We start from the raw sequence: 22,001 nt of genomic DNA, 5'->3' as shown, positions 1-22,001 counted from the left end.
TATTAAAAAAAAAAACAGGGGGACTTCCTTGGTTGCACAGTGGTTAAGAATCCACCTGCCAAAGCAGGGGACACGGGTTCGAGCCCTCACCCAGGAAGATCCCACATGCCGCGGAGCAACTAAGCCTGTGCGCCACAACTACTGAGCCTGCACTCTAAAGCCTGTGAGCCACAACTATTGAGCCCGGGTGCCACAACTACTGAAGCCTCTGCGCCTAGAGCCTGTGCTCTGCAACAAGAGAAGCCACGCAATGAGAAGCCCACGCACTGCAACGAAGAGTAGCCCCCACTCGCCGCAACTAGAGAAAGCCCACGTGCAGCAACGAAGACCCAGCACAGCCAAAAATAAATTAATTAATTTAAAAAAAAACAACAGGAAAACTCAAAGGAGGGACATTCTACTCTTTAAAAATGTCAAGGTCATTAAAAAAAAAAAAGCCAAGAACTCAATTTTTCTCCAGATTATAGGAGACTAAAGATACATGACAACTAAATGCAATATGTGATCTTGGACCAGGGAGGTTAGGCATGGCTTTTGCTGTAGATAATGTTAGGGCAATTGATGAAATATGAATAGGGTCTGTAGATTATAGTACCACATCCACGTTAACTCATGCTTTTGAGCACTGTTCGGTGGTTATGAGGAGGACGTTCTTGTTTGGGGAGATGCACACAAGTATTTAGAGGTAGGGGCCTTGTGTCTGCACCTTAGTCTCATAGATTTCAGGAGAAATTTTTTTATGTAGGAAGAATGATAAAGCAAATGGGTAAAATGTTAGCATTTGGGAAAGTTAGATGAAAGCTATACAAGGACATCTTTGTGCTATTTGGCAACTTTTCTGTTTAGTCCAATACTTTTCCAAAAAAAAAAATTAAGAGAAAGAAAGGAACTTAGATTGTATTCAAATAAAAATAAGTTATGAGCTGTAAACTATAAAAGAATGATTCCAAGAGCCGCACATAAAAATTAGTCTCATTATTGTGTAGCCTAACACCTTGGCAGGAAACCGAGGAGGTCTGGAGACAATGAACACCTTTCATGGTCAACGTCCTTCAAGGTCACTCAGTCCTGATGCCAGAACTGGTGTGAACCAGCCTGGCTGACTCTCACCTGGGCTGCTGCTGCCCGCTTTGTGCTGCCTCAAAAATGGAAAAGTCAGGGCCTCCTGCAGTGCCCAACACTCAGTAGGTGCTTGAGAACCCGAGTAGGCCCTATGGCTTGTTCTCTAGAATCTTCTCTCACAATTTGACTCTTTATTTGCTTATCTATCTCCTCAACTAGAAGATAAGGTCCTTGAGAGCAAGGGCACAACTGCTGTGGCTGTTGAACACCCATTGCCTAGTATATAGGACGCTCAAAATATGGAGGACACACTTACATTTTATGACAATCAGGCATCCTGGGCCAAAAACAAGGACACAGAGCTGAATGGACAGCTCAACAGCCACAATATTTAAGAAAGGCAGATGTCAGAGGGGGAGTCTCCCTGTGTTTGGCAAATGGACCATTAGTATCAAGAAACAGTTCAATGCTGGTTTTCCTGACTGGGCCTTGATTGATACAGTGAGGGCAGTTGATCAAAAGAAGCTTTTTTTATAGGAAACTAAAGATAGGATGATAAAGATAGCAAAAACATATGGGGACTTACTCTCTGCCAGGCACTGTGCTCGGGGCTTTATCGGTTCTCTCATTTAATGCATCATCCTGTTTAACCCCCGAAGCAACCTTGTGAGAGATACACTATTGTTGCCATTTTACAGATGGACAAACCAAGGCACAGAGAGGCCAAGAAACTTCCTCAAGGTCACACAGCTAGCTGGTGGCCAACCAGAATTTAAAGCCACATGTGCTCAGCTCCAGAGCCTGAGCTCTTCACCAGTACACTGATGAGGCTGACCTCTGAGCACCTATTTCGGAAACTCAAAAGGCCCAGGCTCCCTACCTGACTCATTCACTTATTCAGTAAATATTTACTGAAAGCTTTCAGGGAGCAGGCATTGTGCCAGGTACTGAAGGTTGAGCAATGAACGAGACAGACGAGGTCTGTATGGAGCTCACACTGTAGTGGGGGAGATAAACCAAGAGTAAAAAAATATACACAAGACAATTTCATGGTGTGCACAGTACTGCCAAGACACAGTGAAGTGATGGAGGTTAAGTGGGTGGGGAGGCCCTACCTGAGGAGAACTGTTGGGAAGGGCTCTGAGGCACTGGGGCTGTTTAAACCGACACCTGAGGGAGGAAGGAGAGCACAGCTGAGCACAGATCCAGGGGGAGCGCTCCGGGCAGGACAAAAGTGGGCACTAAGTCCCAGGCAAGAAAGAGCCTGACTTGTTCAACAAACAGCAAGGAGGCAGGACCAGGGAAGCGGGGGCTTGGAGAGGCAGGTGGGTGGCTGGTCCTCCAGGGACTTGTGGGTTTTATTCTAAAAAGATGGGAAGCCACTCGTGGTTTTTAGGCCAGGGAATGAGATGTCCCAATTTAGCCAATTAAAAAACAAATATCATTCTGATTGCTGATGGGCAGGGCAGGGGGTGGAGACCAGTCCAAGCAAGAGTGGCAGCGGCTTGGACTACAGAGGTGGCAATGGAAATGGAGAAACCAACACATTCAAGTTTGGGGCTTGAGCAACTGGGAATATGATGGCATGATGTGAAAATGTTGGTTTCGTTTTCTGAGATGGGCAAGAGTAGAAAGAAACAGCTTGAGCCAGGGGTGGGGGTGGAGGAGGCTTGAGATGTTCGGTTTTGGACACAGCAGGTTTGAAATCCCTATTAGAGTCACAGCGGGGTCGTCAAGTGGCCTGTCAAGCAGCCGGCTGAATGGAGGAGGAGTCTGGAACTCAGGGAGGAACTGAGCTCAGAGATGCGAATATGTGTGCAGAGAGAGGGAGGCGGCTTCGCAGAGCTGAAAGGGGTGGGCCCTGGTGCTGTGGGAGGCCTTTGGGCGCGGCCTCGCCTCTGCAGCACCGGGCTGACGGGAAGCCTGCTGGAGGTGCTGTGTGCGGAGGTGTGGCAGTGTAAGCATGTTCCACTCTGGCCCGTTTCTCCAGGAGGTATCAGCAGCTGGGGCACCGGGGCTCGGCCACAGAGGGCCCTGGTGATGGCTGGCAGGATCCAGGTGAGAAAGAAGGGAGAGGCAAGCGCCCGAACCGCTTCTGTAAGGGAGTGATACTGATGGACAGAGGTGTCCAAGCTGGTACAGGGGGCACTGAAGGCTGATGGTGATGGACAGTATAAAATGTGTGAAGTTGGTAAAAGAGAGGTCAGTGCGAAGTCAGAGACCTGCAGCTGCAGAGTACTGAGCCGGCGCTTCCCAAGCTTAATGTGCGTATATGTCACTCAAGGATCTCGTTAAGATGCAAATTTGGATTCTGCAGGTCTGGGGGAGCGCCTGGAGATTCTGCATGTTTCACAAGCTCCTGGGTGATGCCCATGTTACCGGGTTTAGAGTAGCAAAGACCCACGGTCACTAAATCACTACATGACCTTGACCTAGTCACCAAGCTTGACTGAACATCAGTTTCCTCAACTGTAAAGTGAAGGCCAAACTGAGGCTATTTAAGGCCCTTCTACCTTTAACATTCTTATTCTAAAGTAAAGGAAAAGGAAAAAATAATATTTAAATTAAACTTATCTGGGTAAATGACTGTATTCTGAAAGAAGGAGGAATATGTTAAAAATCTGTGTGCCAGATACTGTCCTAGGTCTTTTTCTCCTGTATTTCATTCATTCTAAGACATTAATTCACTTTGCTGTACAATATAAACTAACACAATATGGTAAAGCAACTATACACCAATACAAATTTTTTAAAAATGAAAAAAGACATTCAGTTTTTTCACTTTCAAATGTTTATAAAACAGGTGAGTTTTTAAAAAATTGATGACGGATTCAGAGAAATATGACAGCTCATGTTAGTTAATGTTACACTATCTGTAAAATTTGCCTTATAAAAGTCTATTTGATTATTCAGATTCTGTAATTGTAATGGGAGAACTACACTTTAGCTACATACACATTCAGAACTCTCTGGAGTGTGCCATACCTCATGCTACAGTCATTGCTCATGAGGCCACCAAGCACCTGGTGGCAGCAAAACCTAAGAACTGAGTTTTTTTTTTTTAAGAATGGCAAAAGCCCTGAGTAAAACCTCAAACCTCAAACAGAACAAACTGATATTGGAGTAGCAGCCTCATCACTCAAATGAACCTCATTTACAAGGCAGAACACTCCAGCAAATGAAATAACAACCCTCTCAGAGACAAAGGGAGGGTGGATTCAATATGTTCTTAAAATGACAGGTAAAATGATGAAATGGTCATAATGTTTCATGCTAAGAATATGTGGAAAGGAGAAGATAAGAAATTCAAAATCTGCATTATAGAAAGTGAAACACTGTATTAGAATGATATCCATCTAAATGTTGTCAAAAAATATATTTTTTAACAGGATTCATTACAGTGCCCCCAGTGAAGCTGAACTGTAAAGCTATAGGTCTAGAGGCAGGGATAGAGGGACATGCCCTCAGCATGAATTAGGGGAAACCCTTAGCTTGAACTGTACAATCAGTCATGCAGCTAAACATAAACCCACCAGGAAAGCAGCACACAGGCAGATCTCTGCACTGAGCACACTGAAGGATGCTTCTCTTAATCATAAAGATACTGCAAAATTCATAAATAGGTAATCTAGAACAGCTTCTGCTAATTCACCTATTTAAACTATAATGCCACACCAGTGAAGTCAAACTCAATCCCTATTTATACCGTCTGCAGGCTTCCTCCAATGTGTCCAAGACAAGAAAGTCTAAAATCCAGTATCAAGCATTTTTGAGATGATGTTTTACACCTTTTGAATAGATACATTAAAAAGTTCTCTATGATAAGTTATATTTAATAAGTCCAAAAATATAACTAGCTTGCTTCAACAGTCTCTCTTAAAATAAAGTCAAATTAATAGTCAACTTCTCTCCATTTGGTTAAAAATATTCCATATGATGGAAAGGAAATGACCAAGGACACCACTGTCCCATGGTCAGGGAATAAATCCTGCTTTCTGCTCTGTCTCGCCTAGCCACTGATACTGACTTTGGCCACATTTCTTTAATCAATTTCCCAAGAAAAATCAATTGAGGGAAACAACACATGAATCACTGGAAAATAGTCGTATGATTCATCCAATTAAGGCTCACATTTTTCAGAGGACAAGTGGCCATGGCTCATCTGGAGCAGAGGGTCACTGCACCAGCTTTCAGCTCCACCTCTCAGTACTCCCAGTCACAGGAACTGCCCACAGCGGGGAGCACAGCTGACAGCTCAGGAGAAAGATGCAGGGTGAAACTGGATCAGCCCCTGCAGACTGACTACCACACAGATCTCAGGATAGCAGAGCCTGCAGGGCAATAAGATAAGGGACATTTCAAGGCTGCTGGCCACAGAATCAAGCTACTGATGGGTCTCTGGAAGCAACCTGGGGACCCTGACAGTGCTGGCTTATGGGCTGTTTTTTTAGAGTCAAGAGGGTAGGACACATTTACTCATGAAAAGATTCTAAACAGATAGCCTGTGGAAAATGAATTAGAACCTTTGTTTTACAAGGATGTTCTTCTATTGTATTACCAAGGCACCTTAAAATCAGGTTATAGGAAATATGGTCAAATGAACTCTGGAGCTCTCTTTTTAATAAAACCACTCCAAATTTACACTGCTACGAGGACCCCGATTTCTGACCTGCTAGCTACTTGAGGAGCCATGACTGGTTAATCTCTGCAACCCCAGTTCATAAAACAGGGAGTGCTTTAGGCGTGATAACTGTACACCAAAGGTTTGTTGAATGAAAGACAAAACCTCCAGAGCCTCAAGTCAAATACTTTGCATTTATATATGGTATGCTTTTAAATTCTTAACAGAATGTCACAAAACAATTCTACTTGATTAGATGTTAACTTTTTGCCAATCTCCAAACAGAGAAAATGAGTTATTAATCACAATCCACCTCTGAAGAGCATTAATATATTTAACAAATGATAAAAGCAAGAGTACCAAGCATTTTAACTCACATTATTTCATTTAACACATACAGTCTCATTTTTTTTCAAATAGCCTAATCACCCCCTCATGGAGGGAAAAAATTAAACAAACAGGAAACATCTGTGCATTTACCCCCAAAACCAACGATCTTGAGTTGCACCAAAGAGATCCACAAATGTTCCTGGTCCTGTCACAGCAGACCCATAGTTTCCTGAGCCAAAGCCCTTTGCAGGCAAATGTTAAAGCCTCAGATAGGTCAGCCGTCACAAAAGCAAAGTTGTTTCATTTGGGCTGCCAGTGCATGAGGGTGTTTTTTGCTCTTACCACAGAAGATGATAAAGAAATATAATGAAATTATCACTGTATTACCTATTTCAATGTCGCTGTCAATATTTAGCGTCTCATTAGAAGGAAACATGGTCCCTTTCTTGTAATGCTGCTTACAGACTTTTAATCCAATTCTGTTGTCTTCATTTTCTCCATAACCAAGGGTCCCCAGAGATAAATTCCTTAGCCGATGAAACTATTAAAAATAGTTAAATAAAGACACTTATGAGCTTAACAAGTTTCATCAGAAGTTACAGCACATGGAATATACTTTTAGCTATTTTTTATTGTTTGTCTCATATCCCTCAGTAGAACTCCCCAACGTAAAACAACACTAGGTAATTTTCTTGGGTTGAGCAGAAACATGTGGCGTCACAGAACTTGAAACTAAAGTGCAGCCAGAGGCTCCCACCTACTGAGAGCCAAAGACAAGGTCCTGCCTATCTCTCTGAACTCCCAGCCCACTACTGGCCACTGGCTCCACACCCCCACCTCCAAAGCCACACTGACCTCCAGACAGTTCTGGAGCTCTCTAGGTACACTCCTGCCTGGGCCCTTTGCTGTTCCCTCTGCCTAGAAGCCCAGGTATCTATCTGCAAGGTCCACGTCTTCAGACCTGACTCAAATATTACCGCCTCCATGAGGCCTTTCCTTACCACCCAAAGAAAACTGCAAACATCCATCTCCAGTGCACATGCACCACCAGGCAGTCCAGTCTCTTCCCCTTCTTTATTCCAGTTATTATTTTCAACATACCTCTGAGGACCCAAGCCATCCACACCCACTGCTTACATTAACACAGCTTTACCATCTGCCTATCTGTACTACCAGGGCCTTACTGGCCCTTATCTTCACTAATATGAATTTATTATTCCAGGAAACTTTTGCCCAGGAACATAAAAATTGCAGATAACTGTATTGTTTACTTCAGGAACATCCCAAAACCTCATTTAAATAGATGATCATTTTGAGGATGTAGTCTAATAACTCCCAAGACTCTCTGAACATCCCCCACCAAAACCCTCATCTTGTTATGCCCACCAATCATAAACTATTATATGATGATCTTTACTCAGTTCTTATCCAGCTCCCCTCACACTGAAGGATGTGCCTTAAACCAGACTTCAAAATCTATAGCCAGACTTTGCACTCTACAGCCTATGGAGAATCGTCAAGGGACCATCTCTGCTACCACTGTTAGCAGTGAGCTCAGTCTTGCTTCTCAACATGCGTTTTTTTTTTGTTTGTTTGTTTGTTTGTTTGTTGTGGTGGCGTTTCCAAGGAGTCAGCATTCTGTACTGTATTTTTCACTTCTTTTCATTTGTCTGGCTCTACCCTCTTGAATTAAGCTCTATAAGGACAGGAGTTTTGTCTGTTTTATTCATGCTATATTCCCAATGTCTAGAACAGTACCTGGTACATACTAGGTACCCAAATATTTACTGAATTAGTAAATGAATGAATGAATGAATAAGAAAGAATAAGAATTTCTCTCCTTTAAATATTTTCTTCAGGCCTACCAATCTGGTTTCTCGATACTACCTAGACACAAATATTATCATATCCTACTCTATATTCTTAAGGTTCAGCTAGGCTTATTAATGCTAAGACAGCAAAATTGAGATGCTAGAATCTTAGATTTGGTCTCTCATTCATCAGAGCTTCTGAGATTATAAGCCTACTTTTAGCTATTTGGCTATCTGATCTGCAGTAATCTCCCAATTGTAGTGGGTGGGAAGGGATAAATACAAACATAAATCTTAAAGAAAAACTTAAAATAGGCAAAATCTATTGTGTGGAAATGTAGCTACAGAAAAAGCAATAAACATTTTTGGCAGACTATGCAAAACTTAAATCAGAATATGTTAATATATGTATAATTTTTTCTTTGCTAAGACAACAAGGTCAAGGATCAACATATTCTCAAAGTATAGGTAAGTCACAACAAAATACTTGCCTGACTAATAGCAAAAAAGATGCTCTCATAGGTGTCCTCTTGAGTATATACACTGCAGCTGTATTCATCTTCATCTACACCGGAATATCCTTTCAAAAACAAGTGCTTAAAAGCAACAGTGTTTTCTTCTTTGAAAGCAACCACCAGCTGGTTACTTAAACCAAAACGAACAAGCTAGGAAAGAAAATCAAATAGAAGTATATGAATTTTACCGTTTACCAGGGGAGGCAAATGTCTTCTTATTATCATGAATCCTCACCTATAAACATCAGCCAGAAAAATCTCACTGCTTTGGTTTTTACTAATCATATCAAGGTCAAAATACAGGAATTCTTTCCCCCCAGAAACAACCTCATCAAGCTAAATCAGTAATTCAAAATAGCATAAAATTAGAAGAAATGAGCACTCCCAGTGACTAACAACCTTATTGGCCTTTAATGATGGAGAAGAAGAGGAAGGAGGAATCCAAATCAGTTACGTCTGAATCCATTTTTCTTTTTCTTTTTTTATAGTTTTGCTATTTTTTTCTTTTCAAAAAAATTTTTATTGAAATATAGTTGATTTACAATGTTGCAATAGCTTCAGACGTATGGCAAAGTGATTCAATTATACATATATATATATATATATATATATATATATTCTTTTTTATATTCTCTTCCATTACGGGTTATTACAAGATATTGAGTACAGTTCCCTGTGCTATACAGTAGGTCCTGGTTGTTTATCTAATTTGAATCTATTTTTCTTTTTTTTTTTTTAGAGGGAAGGATTATTTATTTATTTATTTATTTATTTTTGGCTGTGTTGGGTCTTCATTTCGTGCGAGGGCTTTCGCTAGTTGCGGCAAGCAGGGGCCACTCCTCATCATGGTGCGTGGGCCTTTCACTATCGCGGCCTCTCTCGTTGCAGGGCACAGGCTGCAGATGCGCAGGCTCAGTAGTTGTGGCTTGCGGGCCCAGTTGCTCCGTGGCATGTGGGATCTTCCCAGACCAGGGCTCGAACCCGTGTCCCCTGCATTGGCAGGCAGATTCTCAACCACTGCGCCACCAGGGAAACCCCTGAATCTATTTTTCTTATACTTGCATTTCAAATTCATTGTTTTCAAAACTGATGGACATTTGAGCCTTGAACAATGCGGGGGTTAATCCAAGTATAATTTATAGTCCAACCTGCGAATTCGAGGATTCAACCAACCATGGTTCATGGATCATGTAGCACTGTAGTATTTACTACTGAAATACATCCTCATATAAGTGAACCTGTGTGGTTCCAACCTGCTATGTTCAAGGGGCAACTGTGCTTAGTAAACCACTAATTCACATGCTTGACTACTATTGGACAGTTAAATCTAAATGATTTCACATTTAGAAATTGTAAGTATTTTAACAAATCATAACAATGTTTTGCACGTGGCTTTTGAAGAACATTTTTGAAAAGTGGCCTGTATAGTACTTCCTCCAGCTAAGAGGTAATTGTTGTCAAAGGAATTCAATTCCTCTAGCTCTGCGAGAACTCGTATGAGATTTACACCTAAGAGTTCCTGTCTCCAAGATCTACAGCATCAAAGCACCACAAAGGATAACAGGGGTCACTCCACCTCCATGATGTCGACCCAAACATTGTCACCATGCATCCACCTTCTTGTGATAAGACTCCTACTTATTCCTCCTTATACTGTATCATAGTACAGGTTAGATGCCAAGGGCCCTCTTCACCAGGAATGAATGTATTCTTTCTGCTCTTAAGTTTTCTTCTTGGAATCCAACAAGTAGGGAAAATTAGCAGGCATTAAATGTTTACCCCCCAAACCCAGGAAGTTCCATACACAAACAGCCTCTCTCTCCACTCACAATGCACACTCTGTCACATACTCTTTTGCACTCACTCTCACACACCCTCTCTCACACGTACACCCTCACATGTGCTCTGCTGCTCTTGCTCTCTCTCCTTCTCACATCAACACACATACAGACACACACATGCCATGGCAGAAGTCAAACCTTTATAAACCCTGTCCCACACATCCTTCCCCATCTACCCACTTTATCTCCTCATCTGCTTTATACGACAATGAGAGTCCAGAAAACTTAACCCAAACCTTCACCATGCTAAGTCACCAAAACAATCTGGGACTCTGCTATCATGTGTGAAGCCAGCAAGTTCAACAAGATGACCTTGATATTTGTGTTACCTGCTGTCACTCCATGGTTCAACTACCAGACCTTTCAGATGAAACAAATGTTAATTTGCACATGCAAACTTACATAATTTTTTTAGTGATTTGTATTTTTTTTAACTTATTTAATTTATTTTTATTTTTGGCTGGGTTGGGTCTTTGTTGCTGCACGCAGGCTTTCTCTAGTTGCGGAGAGAGGGGGATACTCTTCTTTGTGGTGTGCAGCCTTCTCATTGCAATGGCTTCTCTTGTTGAGGAGCACGGGCTCTAGAGCGCAGGCTCAGTAGTTGTGGCACACGAGCTTAGTTGCTCTGCAGCATGTGGGATCTTCCCGGATCAGGGATCAAACCCTTGTCCCCTGCATTGGCAGGCGGATTCTTAACCACTGCGTCACCAGGGAAGTCCCTGTATTTTCTATCTTTTAAATTTTGCCCGACTTTTTAAAAAGGCTAAATAAGGGCTTCCCTGGTGGCGCAGTGGTTGGGAGTCCGCCTGCCGATGCAGGGGACACGGGTTCGTGCCCCTATCCCGGAAGATCCCACATGCCGCGCAGCGGCTGGGCCCGCGAGCCATGGCCGCGGAGCCTGTGTGTCCGGAGCCTGTGCTCCGCAACGGGAGAGGCCACAGCAGTGAGAGGCCCGCGTACAGCAAAAAAAAAAAAAAAAAAAAAAAAAAAAAAAAGGCTAAATAATTAAAAATGATTACCACTTTTCAGCAATTATCACACTCCAGGCACTGTACTAACTGCTTTACATGCACTATCTCCCTTACTAACACAACAATCTTATGAAAATGTTAGTACTGTTAACCCCACTTTACATATGTGGAAACTGAGATTTAGTCTCATTACACTGCCCAAGACACCTAACTAGAATGAAAACCAGGCCTAAATCCAAAGTCATTTTTATTATGTTACAGGAGTTCCATCTGCTGAAAAATCTGACTTTAGGACTCCTGTTAAAGAATTTAGGTGTTAGCTTTCCAGACCTGCAACTATTGTTCAAGAATGTACATAGATGACACTCTTTAGCATCTGAGCCTCACCAGATCACATTCCTCAAATACCAAGTCAAAGGATTGAGCCATTGCTTAACCCAGCTATTCTAAGGAAAATATCAGATAAGAAGTCCCACAACATCCAACCTGTGCTGAAAGCTAAGCAACCAAAGGCTAAAGATTCCTTCAAGCATGTGATGTCTATCAATGGTGCCTGTAGGAACTGCCAGCAAAGGAAAGGTCACGTTGCTTTTCAAAAGCTAAAAAAGTAAACCAGGGAAACAATACACACATGATTGTTCGGGGGTTTTATTAAATACTGACATACAAATGAAAAAAAAAAAACTGGTACACACACATGAATCAAGCTCTTCAGTCGAAGTTTACTGAGTGCTTATTCTGTGCCAGGCGGGGATACAAAGTAGGCAAGGTTGACACTGCATAGTGTTGAATAACAGCTCTTATGTCCTGAGTGCCAGGCACTGTGCCTAAAATTTACAACTTTTATTTCTCACTTAATTTCCCAATACCCTCTGAAGGAGATATTACACTAGACTCCACAAGGACAGGGATTTTTTTTTTCTTTTTCCCACTACTATGCACTCAGGAAGTGGAATAGTGGCCATCACAATGTCAGAGTCAAATACCAAATCTGTCCACCCCATTTTATGCACCTGCAACCTGAAGTCAGCTACTTTATCCAGGTTGAAACAGAAAAGTGTGAGAGTGGGGATCCAAACCAGGTTTGTTTGACTCACCTGTTCTCTTGACCACATGGCCTACAGCCTCTCAAACTGAAATGTTGCCAACTTAACTCTAGAAGTGGGGAATATTAGAGCCACTCTTCCCATGCTCCTAGCTAAGCTAAAGAAACCCAAAAAGTGAATGGGGAGTGAATAACTTGACCAAGACAGCAGCATTCAATTTGCTGCTATTTTAAGCTACCACCTTATTTAAACTCAAAGCTCATTACCTCAATTTTGGGAATGAGAGAACAGGGAGGTATAATCTCTGCTTGGAACCACCTCCATCTGGCATCAAGAACAGGAAATGTTCTCCATCCTGTTGTTCACAGAACAAGCAAAGATCCACATGTATGGCCCCAAATCAGGTCAGGGGTAGGATTTTCCAAGCATCTCTCAGTAGAGAAGAGAAACCCTGGAGGGGGAGATCATGAGGTCCCCTTCCTGAGATGGCAGAACAAAACACCCCCTACAGAGCAAGAGTGAAGAGATGATGGAGGATTGGTCAAATAATTTCATTTGTTAAAAGGGGCTGACAGAAAAGTGCATTCTAGCCCCACTAACTAGATCTTAAGATTTGCTGAGGTTATAAGACAGAAAAATAATTACACATTAAGTGCAGCCTGGCAAAGATTGTGAATTTAAGACCTGATTATGAAATCAATGGAGGAGAAAATATTCTGTACCAGGTAAAAACAAGATACCACTCTAATAATATACAAAGAATATGGGAGAGAAAGAGCAGATCTAGCAAAAGAATGTAGACACCTCTCTCAAGATTATAAATCACTGCAGAATACAGGGCAGGAATGTCTAAAAAAAAAGTTTCCTTCCCATCAACCGTGATAAAATAGAACCCATCCCATTAGACTTGAGGATGGAGTGCTAAAAGAGACAGAAAAAGAGGAGGAGAGAAAAGTGGGATTTGAAGGAAAGAAAGATATTTGAGAAATCTGTTCCAATTACATATCACCCAAGTAGCAAAAGTTATTAGAATGACCCTACAGGGGAACACAAGTTTAATCCACCACAGTTTTGTTAGGGGAGGCCGGGTACAGTTACACAAAAAAGTAAATGATCGATTCCCAGAAATATTCTATTAAAAGTGAAATCAGTGATGTGGCCAGCAAGGGGTACTAGTGGACCAAGAAAAACTACATGTTGAGTGATCAGGCAAGGCTGACAGGGGAGGTGGACTTCAAAAGGGAGAAAAAGAATCCCTCTGGACTTGGAGAAACAACAACAGGGCAGGGACGAGAATCACTGGGTGGGTCCATCTGTCTGGGATGTGGGGAGGAAACAGGAGATGAAAACCTGTTGGAAAGGCAAGTTGAAGGAGACTGTGGAAATCTGTGAATTTCAGGCCACAGAGTCAAAATTTTGTTCTGTGGAAAATAGGGCTCTACAGAAGTTTCTGAGAAGGAGAGACACAATAAAAGCATTCTAAGAAAAATTAATCTGACATGTATTGAATGGACTGGTGCATATGGAGATAAAAATGGTAGGCCTAAGATGAATTCCAGAAGCAGCCTAGTTAACTTATGTGTATTCCTCGAGTGCAAACTCTGAAGATCAACATCTAGAAAGAAACAGTATTTGAATAAGAGTGCAGACTCTGGAGCCAGACTGCCAGAGCTCAAATCCTGGCTCTGCCACTTACTGGCTGAATGGCCACAGGCAAACTACTCAGCTCTTTTTGGTTCAGTTTCCTCATCCATACAAAGGGGGTAAAAACTGAACCTACCTCATGGATTTCAGTGAGGACGGAATGAGCTAACACACATAAAACACTTACTGCGCCTGGCACGTGGAACGGCTGGCTACATGTGAGCTGTCAGCAGTGGTAACACATTCACAGCTTATACTCCCAAGACAATGCAGAGCATACGAGGTGCTTCATACACATTTTTAATTAACTAACAGTGTAAGAGTTTGTGCTAGAGAGAAGATAGTGAATATGGCAAAACATAAAGAGATACAGTTTTGAAGGAAGACTCCATGGGATTTATTTAGTCGTTATCAGGACAAAAAAGGTAAGTCAAAGAGGGTGATGATATTTTATGCCTAGGTAAGTTACAATTTTAATAACATTAATAGATCAAAAACTTGAAATGACAGCTGGTTTGGCAAGAGAAGTAATTGGGGAAAAATCAAAATTAACCAAATAGCAAAAGGGGACATTATTTCTCCTTCTTCCAAACAATACTAGCAATGCACCTACTTTATAGGTAGGTTGCCAAAATTAAAACTTCAAAACCAAGAATTAAAATGAAAAAAATTTTCAAAGAAAATAGCTAAGCATATACATTTAACATTGGCCCTGCCTCTCATCTTTGTCTCTTTGGAAGTAACTTTTTACCCTAAAACGTGATGAGCTGGTTGGTACAGCATGTCATGCAGTGACAAGACCTCTTTATGAACACAGGAAAAAGATGCAACTTCAGTTATGGCAGGAGCCGCCTCTCTCATTTCTAAAACTATATGGAAGTGATTTTTAGAAAGGTATTTACTTTTGTGTTCCAGAAATCACATCTTTACAAACAGCTGTTACACTGATGACAGAATGATTATTTTCCCATGGAGCCTAATATCCCAAATTAGTACTGTTTTTAAAAGGACACGTGTTTCAAATGTAGTTACCTACAGAGAAGCCTCCCTAAAACTGGTTCAGTAGCACAGGCCCAAAAACTAGATGACAACTGATAATAAAGTGCTTAACAATATGAATTTAAGCAAAAGGTCCCAGTGTAGTCTTTAGACATTCCTTATAGAGCCTGGGAAAGGGGACGGGGCATAGGTAAGGTGGGGGAATGTTTAGTTAAGCACTTAGCTACTGATGAAAAGAAAACTTAGCATTCCATAAATCCAAAATCAAAACGGTCCAAAATGCAGATTTCCGAAGTGTATTTATATAAGATGTATTTGAATAAAGATAAAAGATTTCAAGAACACAGATCACTTTGGACTGGGCAGCCTTCACAAGCCCTGTGCCTCATTCAGATATAGAAACCCCACACCCCCTTCAGATCTAGTATTATCTATATTTACAGAACCTGTGAGAGATGACCTCAGAGTCCCTTATTAAAACAAAGTCGGCATCTAAACCGAACTTCGACCTACCACCTGCCCTCCAGAATCAATATAATTTTACAGGTTTATGAACATGAGCGTGGCCTTTTCAGGACAAAAGTCAAGTGGCAGAACATGGGAAAACAGTTTCATCCTGGGGTAAGAAAAAGAACAAATGAACTGATAATATAATTTACCTGTGTGGTGACCATGACTATCTTCAAAATCTGCAAACCCATTTTCCACGGAATCTGTTGTCTGGCTCGGAATTTTTCACAAGGGTTCATGAAGTAAAACTTCAGGTCTTCTCTCAGACATTCTTCTGTCACCTCAGAATCAAGATGAGCCATTGCATCTCTGCCAAAGAAGATTAATGTGTTTTTGTTGTTGTTGTTGTTGTTGTTGTTTTTGTGGTACGCGGGCCTCTCACTGCTGTGGTCTCTCCCGTTGCGGAGCACAGGCTCCGGACGCGCAGGCTCAGCGGCCATGGCTCACGGGCCCAGCCGCTCCACGGCATGTGGGATCTTCCCGGACCAGGGCAGGAACCCGTGTTCCCTGCATCGGCAGGTGGACTCTCAACCACTGCGCCACCAGGGAAGCCCGCTTTACCCATTCTTACGAGCAAAACTCTCTCCAGCCAGTGAAGTCCTTTTCACTTTAGAAATCTGACAATGATTCAGGACCTTCTATCACCTGCCTTTACATATAGCTACCCATCTTGTTCCAAGTGACCATTATCAAAATTACAAAAATAGGATTTTATTTGCAAGACTTGTCAATTCCTACATCCTAACAGATAGCATTCACTTGTCACTGGAGTATTAACAAAAACTAGGTGGGATACTTTTGTAATATGCCAGGTGTGAAATCACAGAAATGTAGTACAGACTAATGGAATTAAATTGTTATGGAAATAGAGAATCTCTGTTCTATAATCCTTGAAAGAAGGATTATGTCTCTTTTTTCTTGCATGATATCTCAGTGATTATAAGATCCCAAATTATAAATATCTTTAAAGTTAAAATAGCATCTCTCTATTTATGCCCAATCAGATAATCGTGTCATCCTATATATTAGCAAAATTTTGCTTTTACTATTTCAAGGACTCTGGACTCAGAAATGGGCACATGACTCAAGCTAGGTGAAAAAGAACCAATGAAATGTGGTCACAGGACTGTAATTATAACCAATGGAAGAGACGTGGTCTTTCCACTGAGTAGTCCCCAAAATGGGGTGTGCAAAACAATCCACTGGGAGAATAGAAAATATTAGTATTTCCATTTTATTCTTTATCTTAAAAGCCTCTTGGAGGCTTTTATTAGCTTTTATTAGCTTTTATTAGCTCTGCTAATAATATAACATATAAAATAACAGTGGAATATAGTAGCATATAATTTATAAATAATATATACACATTGGGGATATGTGCTTAACTTTTACTGTTGAATGCATAATCAGTAAAGTTTGGGGATCACAGACTTAAAGCATAGGCTGAGTCTAGAATTCCTGGAAGTCAGCTCACCATCTTGCCTGGAAGCCAGCATAGAAGAGCTTGCCAAAGAGTGGAGCTAACACAGAAAAACAGTTAAGATTGCCTAATGCAATGTTTGAGTTCCTGGAGCTAGCTGTGCCTGAAGCCATGATTCCAAGACTTTCAAGTTGAGCCAATAAACACCTTTTGGACCTTAAGCCTGTTTAAGTTTGATTTCTGTTTCTTGAAACAGGAAGCATCTTGATGGTAAGTTTAATGAATAAACTCTATTAAGTTTAGCCGATCATTCAAATTACTCATTTCTTAGAAAGATTTTATAATTGGGGGTCATTCTTAGGGATCTTTTCACCTAAAATATCTTAATGACATTTTTATATTGACTTAGGACCTATGTTATTTAGCTTGACTAACAAATTTAAAAGAAGCTCAAAAAAAAAAGAGAGACTATATTAAGGCTTACTTTAAGACTTTTTAAGGCTTATACTCAGTTGTTAATGATTTTCTATTTTTAAGTTAATATTTAGACCTCCTATTTCCAGAATTAGTAGGCCAGGTTATTTTGCTGGAAAGAAGAAGGGAGGGAAGGAAGGAGGGAGGGAGGGAGGGAGGGAGAGGGAAAGGAAGGGAAGGACCCATACTGAGAAATGATGGTCACAACCCAGCCCTTTGAGCCTCTTGCCTGGGTGAGCCAGGGAATGTTAAACTGTGAGCTTGCTTGGTTCAGGGGGCTCCAGACTGGAATTGCCCTCGTCTCCTGGTAAACACATGCAGACCTCTCCAGACGCTCATCCTAGGACTTGGGGAGCTCTAACAAATAACTTGTAAAACACGTTGACTAACAGGTACTAATACAAACCAGGCCCACGAAGAAACCAAGTAGCATAAAGCAGTCAACTTAAGAAACAGTAGAAATAGGGCCAAGCATAACAGAATCAGACGCAGATTAGAAAACAACCATGCTTACCATATTTAAAGACATATAGGTAAAAATATCTATAAGAAAACCTTGGGAAAAACAAAAAAAATGAAAAATCAATGACCAAAATGAGTCTCATTTCAAAAGAATAAGAAGACTTTTTAACTGTGTTTGCCCTGCAGCTGCTATAGTTACCTCCTGATTTGATCTAACCAACTTACTGAACACTTACTGTGCTGAGCAATTTTGCTGGGTGCTCAGAACCCAAAGCTGAATAGATGCTCAGCATCCAGTAGGAGAGACAGACTTGTGAGTGCAAATTCACAAGTTATCAAATAGCTCAGTGGCTGCTGTACCATAAGTAAACAAAGTATTATGGAAGCAGGGGTCTGCCTCTGGGGAGACAGGTTCAGAGCCAGAGGGGGAATCCTGTAACATGTCCTAATACACGGAGTGGCAGGTGCTATGGAGCACTTGATGAAGAGCATTGATCAAGGGAGGCATTTCCAAGAAGAAGGTGGCATCTTAACTGTGCCTAAGAGCCACATCCTCCAATATGAACCTTCAGACCCCTGAGAACATGCCTGTGGAAGCTTCACGGGCATGTTTGAGCGATACCGAATTCAGTGTTAACCACCATCACCTCAGTGGATCTGTGTTGCTAATGTATTCATCCTGATGATTCACAATGTCTTTTCATGTAGTAAAATAAAAAGGGCATCTGAAAAGTTGTGATAGAACCCTGAGAATAAAGGCATGGAAACTCCTTCCCGCAACATACCCTCGGCCTCTAGTGTGAGAAACACTGTACTGAAGAAAGAGGAAGTTGTTTCCTGGAAAACAGTGGTGTGAAGCACAGTGTAGTAGGTCAAGTGCTTGGTGAATACCTTGTGAGCAAAGCTCTGACAGAGACATTTTCCTGCCTTCCAGGAGCTCAGTCCAGTGGAAGGGAGAGATGTGAAGAGATAAAAGTATAATGAAATGTGTCAAGTGATATAATTGAAGTATGCTTTGAGGGCCCTGGAACAAAGAGAAGGGAATTGATGCAGCCCAATTGCTCCAAGAGGCTTCAAGTAATTCTTCCAGCTGCTGGTTTCCTCAACTAATATGGCCACTCAATGTTCAGGAAATGATAACTGCTCTTAATATTACCCTAAGAAACCTGATTAAGAAGGTAAGTCTCGGCCAAGAAAAAAAAAAAAAGGCAAAGTAGCAGATAATGAACATGGGGATCACTCACTGTATCAAATTATTTACACTAATTATTTAAAAACCTCCCAAAGTTTTTCACTTAGGTGTTTAGAGAACCGCTGCAGTACTCATACCACTGTGAAGAATAAAAAGAAAAATGAAAGAGCTAGCATGAAAACCTTTCCCCTCAAGCGTGCAGGAGCCAATAGTTGAAATATAGGATAGTACTAGTCAAATGTGATCAACTGATGATACAATGATAAAAATACAGAAAAAATATTAATGATATTTTGGTTCAAAAATTCTGGTATCTCAAGGAAAATGCAAGTGTGTAAGCTTTCTAAACTCTACATTTCTGAAGGCACTTTACTGCCCCACTCTTCTCAATTTGTGGGTTTTCCCTAGTTCCCCAGTAGGTGAAGGGTATTAAACATGGGCATGCACAGGTGCACACACAACCACACATCTTATCACTATATCAAAAATACAACAGTGCCGAAAATAAAAGTGCCAAGTGAAAAGAGGGGACACTAAAAAACAAAAGAGAGACAGGACAATATCATAAGACTAAAACATTAAAACATTCCTGCATTTGACACATACTTATCCAACACACTCTAGGGCTGAGCACCGGGCTGGATGTTTGGTACAGGAGGCTTGAAAGCTGCAATCACAACGTGGTAAGCAAGAATTAGATCAGCAGGAGGAATACTGCAACTTCCAAAGGACAGAGAGTTGCTAATTGGTGGGAACACAACCAGGAGAAGTGACTACACCATAAAAAGTTAAGGAACAGAAATCCCTGAAGATCTAAGTCACACTGATCCATCAGTTGCAGGGCAGTCACGCAACTGAAATTGCAGGAAATAAATAAGAGCAATCACGACACTTATGGATTATTTTTGTTTCACGAAACCATAGGAAACATAGATTTGTATAAGCTTAATAAATGGCACAAATACCCAAATATCAAAGGAAAAGAACACAGTATTTGTAAGAGTAAAAACAAGATCTGGAATAGAATGGAAAGTCATCTGCACAGTGGGCTAAATAAAAGCTAGAGAAGCTGGACTTAGGAAGGAAGCCTGACACTGGTACTGTGGGGAGAAGTCAGGAAGGAAGCCCATCAGAGCTACCATCAGTTATTAAGAAAATCTACTCTTTGCCCAGATAATCAGGACTGGGTGATGTCAGCTAATTTGAAGCCTATCATATGACCAAGGGCAACTCCAGCTTTATCAAATCAATGACCAAAGGAGTCTATGGAAGCTTGAAGTTTTGAAAAAAGCAAAACAGAACAAATTACTGGCAATTCTTAACCTCAAGGAACTTGTGAAGGTTTTCGACATTTGCCTCAGAAAAATGCACACATCAGTTTCAGTGATGGTACCTTGTTCCCATTAGCACGATCTACTTAGCAAATAAGCTAACCAGCTCAGACTGCTACTGATTTTCAGCTTGTATGACCCTTACCTTACTCAAAAAGAGGGCTGAAAGTTTGTTTTCTACTGCAGTGGCCTCCAAAGTGGGGTGCGTGCACACAAGTCGCGTATGCAAGACCATCCAATCGGATGTGAGAAGACAGGGCTAGGGCTTCTAATTGTATTAACCAAGCAAAAGTAAGTTAAGATTTACAAGTTTCAATGTATGAATTATACACCTAACATACCCTCATGTGGTCAGAAAGCCAGATGCCTGTATTTCGATTAAGTGCACAAGGCTATCTGGGGGAAGAGTGCAAGTTCCCGGAGGATGGTGCCCTCATGGCTTTTCAGCAGATTCCCACCACTTAAGGTTTACATAGGCCCATTTAAGCATTTGTTAGAGTATATTATCCACTTTAGCTTATCCTCACAAAATGGACATAAAGATTCTTGCAGAACATTAGACTCCTTGTAAAACTAATGTAAGCCTAAATTAACATCAAGAGAATAGGAGAGCTAATACTCCCCTAATACAACCTTTGTTGGCCATGAGTTAAAAAGAGATGAAAAGCAAATCTGATCTGAAAAGAAGTTGGGAAAAAAACCCAGATTTATCACAAAAGTACTTACAGTATTGACTAAATCTACTATTGTTGAACCTTGCCCTAAGTGTATATATTGCAGCTAAGATATTAGGTAATGATACTGTGAAGTCATAATGATATCATGAAGTCACTGCATTTAGGATTTTTCCTTAACATCCTCATCTATCTCAGCCCTTAGAATGTTCATTTTACCTGTTTTATAGCATATATGGTTTTACATACAGTATGAAAATAAATATCCATTCAGAGAGAGTAGATGTTCTTTTAACTGCTGGGGATAAGTTATCAAAAATATTTGGGACTACTTCTCTAGTGTTTCAGAACTGCAGCTACACCTGAGATGTGGTTTCTCTTTTGTTATCCCAGCTGATATTATACACTCCTTAGCTAGAGAGAAATTGATGTCTGTTCCCCCAGCTCCAACAAATAAATGGAAAATAATCTTGATAGGTAACCCTTCCCCTACCAGGCCTGTATAGGTATCATGTACTGATGTAGCAGCACTAGAAGTAGAATGTTTTTTCTAATCCACAACTAGCACTTCCTAGTCACAGAGGATGGGGCAGGGGAAGCAGGGTGAACCAGTTCCCACATCTGTCCTTCTTCCTGCATCCTCCTCACAGTGAAGAGTACCACCAGGCTGCCTTCTCAGAACTGACATCTGTGCAGCTCTGCATGACCTGGTCCCACTGTCATCTCCCCCCCAAACTTAAGTGTGTACTTCATTTTAAATGGACTATAATGAACCCCTCTTCTGATTTCTGCCCCTTAAGGGGCAACCACTTTTATCTGCTTTGTTGATGTTATTTAACATTTCTAAATAATACCATTTCACTATTTTTTCCTCTTTAGTATATTATCAATTTATATCCTCCTATGGAAAATAGGGATGTAGCTCTTAGAGCTGCCCCCCCCCTCAGCCAACACACACATTTCACCTCCCCACTCATTGTCCCAACAAAGTTTTAATAAAAATTTGATAATAAATAAACATTCAGATAAATTAACATTCAGAACCTATGAAGTGAATATGCAAATACTCTTCAGAGTTGAGCTATCAGTACAACTATG

At 41.1% G+C, this 22,001-nt stretch overlaps 1 protein-coding gene across 5 annotated transcripts in view; it reads right to left on the bottom strand.

Annotated features, from left to right (window-relative positions):
• MCOLN2 (mucolipin TRP cation channel 2) overlaps window positions 1–22,001 on the bottom strand; it is a 67,936-nt gene that overhangs the window by 33,485 nt on the left and 12,450 nt on the right. For all 5 annotated transcript variants that reach the window (XM_081217059.1, XM_081217063.1, XM_081217061.1 and 2 more), the window contains exons 2-4: window positions 15,500–15,659; window positions 8,316–8,489; window positions 6,401–6,554 (exon numbers count right to left, since the gene is read on the bottom strand). In XM_081217059.1, the coding sequence (XP_081073185.1) occupies window positions 6,401–6,554; window positions 8,316–8,489; window positions 15,500–15,659 (488 nt within the window). The remainder of the gene's footprint in view (window positions 1–6,400; window positions 6,555–8,315; window positions 8,490–15,499; window positions 15,660–22,001) is intronic.

The sequence above is a fragment of the Mesoplodon bidens genome (assembly GCF_964165515.1).
Source record: "Mesoplodon bidens genome assembly, chromosome: 2".
Classification (NCBI taxonomy): Eukaryota; Metazoa; Chordata; class Mammalia; order Artiodactyla; family Ziphiidae; genus Mesoplodon; species Mesoplodon bidens.
Note: the sequence above shows the minus strand (reverse complement) of the source record. Positions and strands in the feature narration are given on the sequence as shown.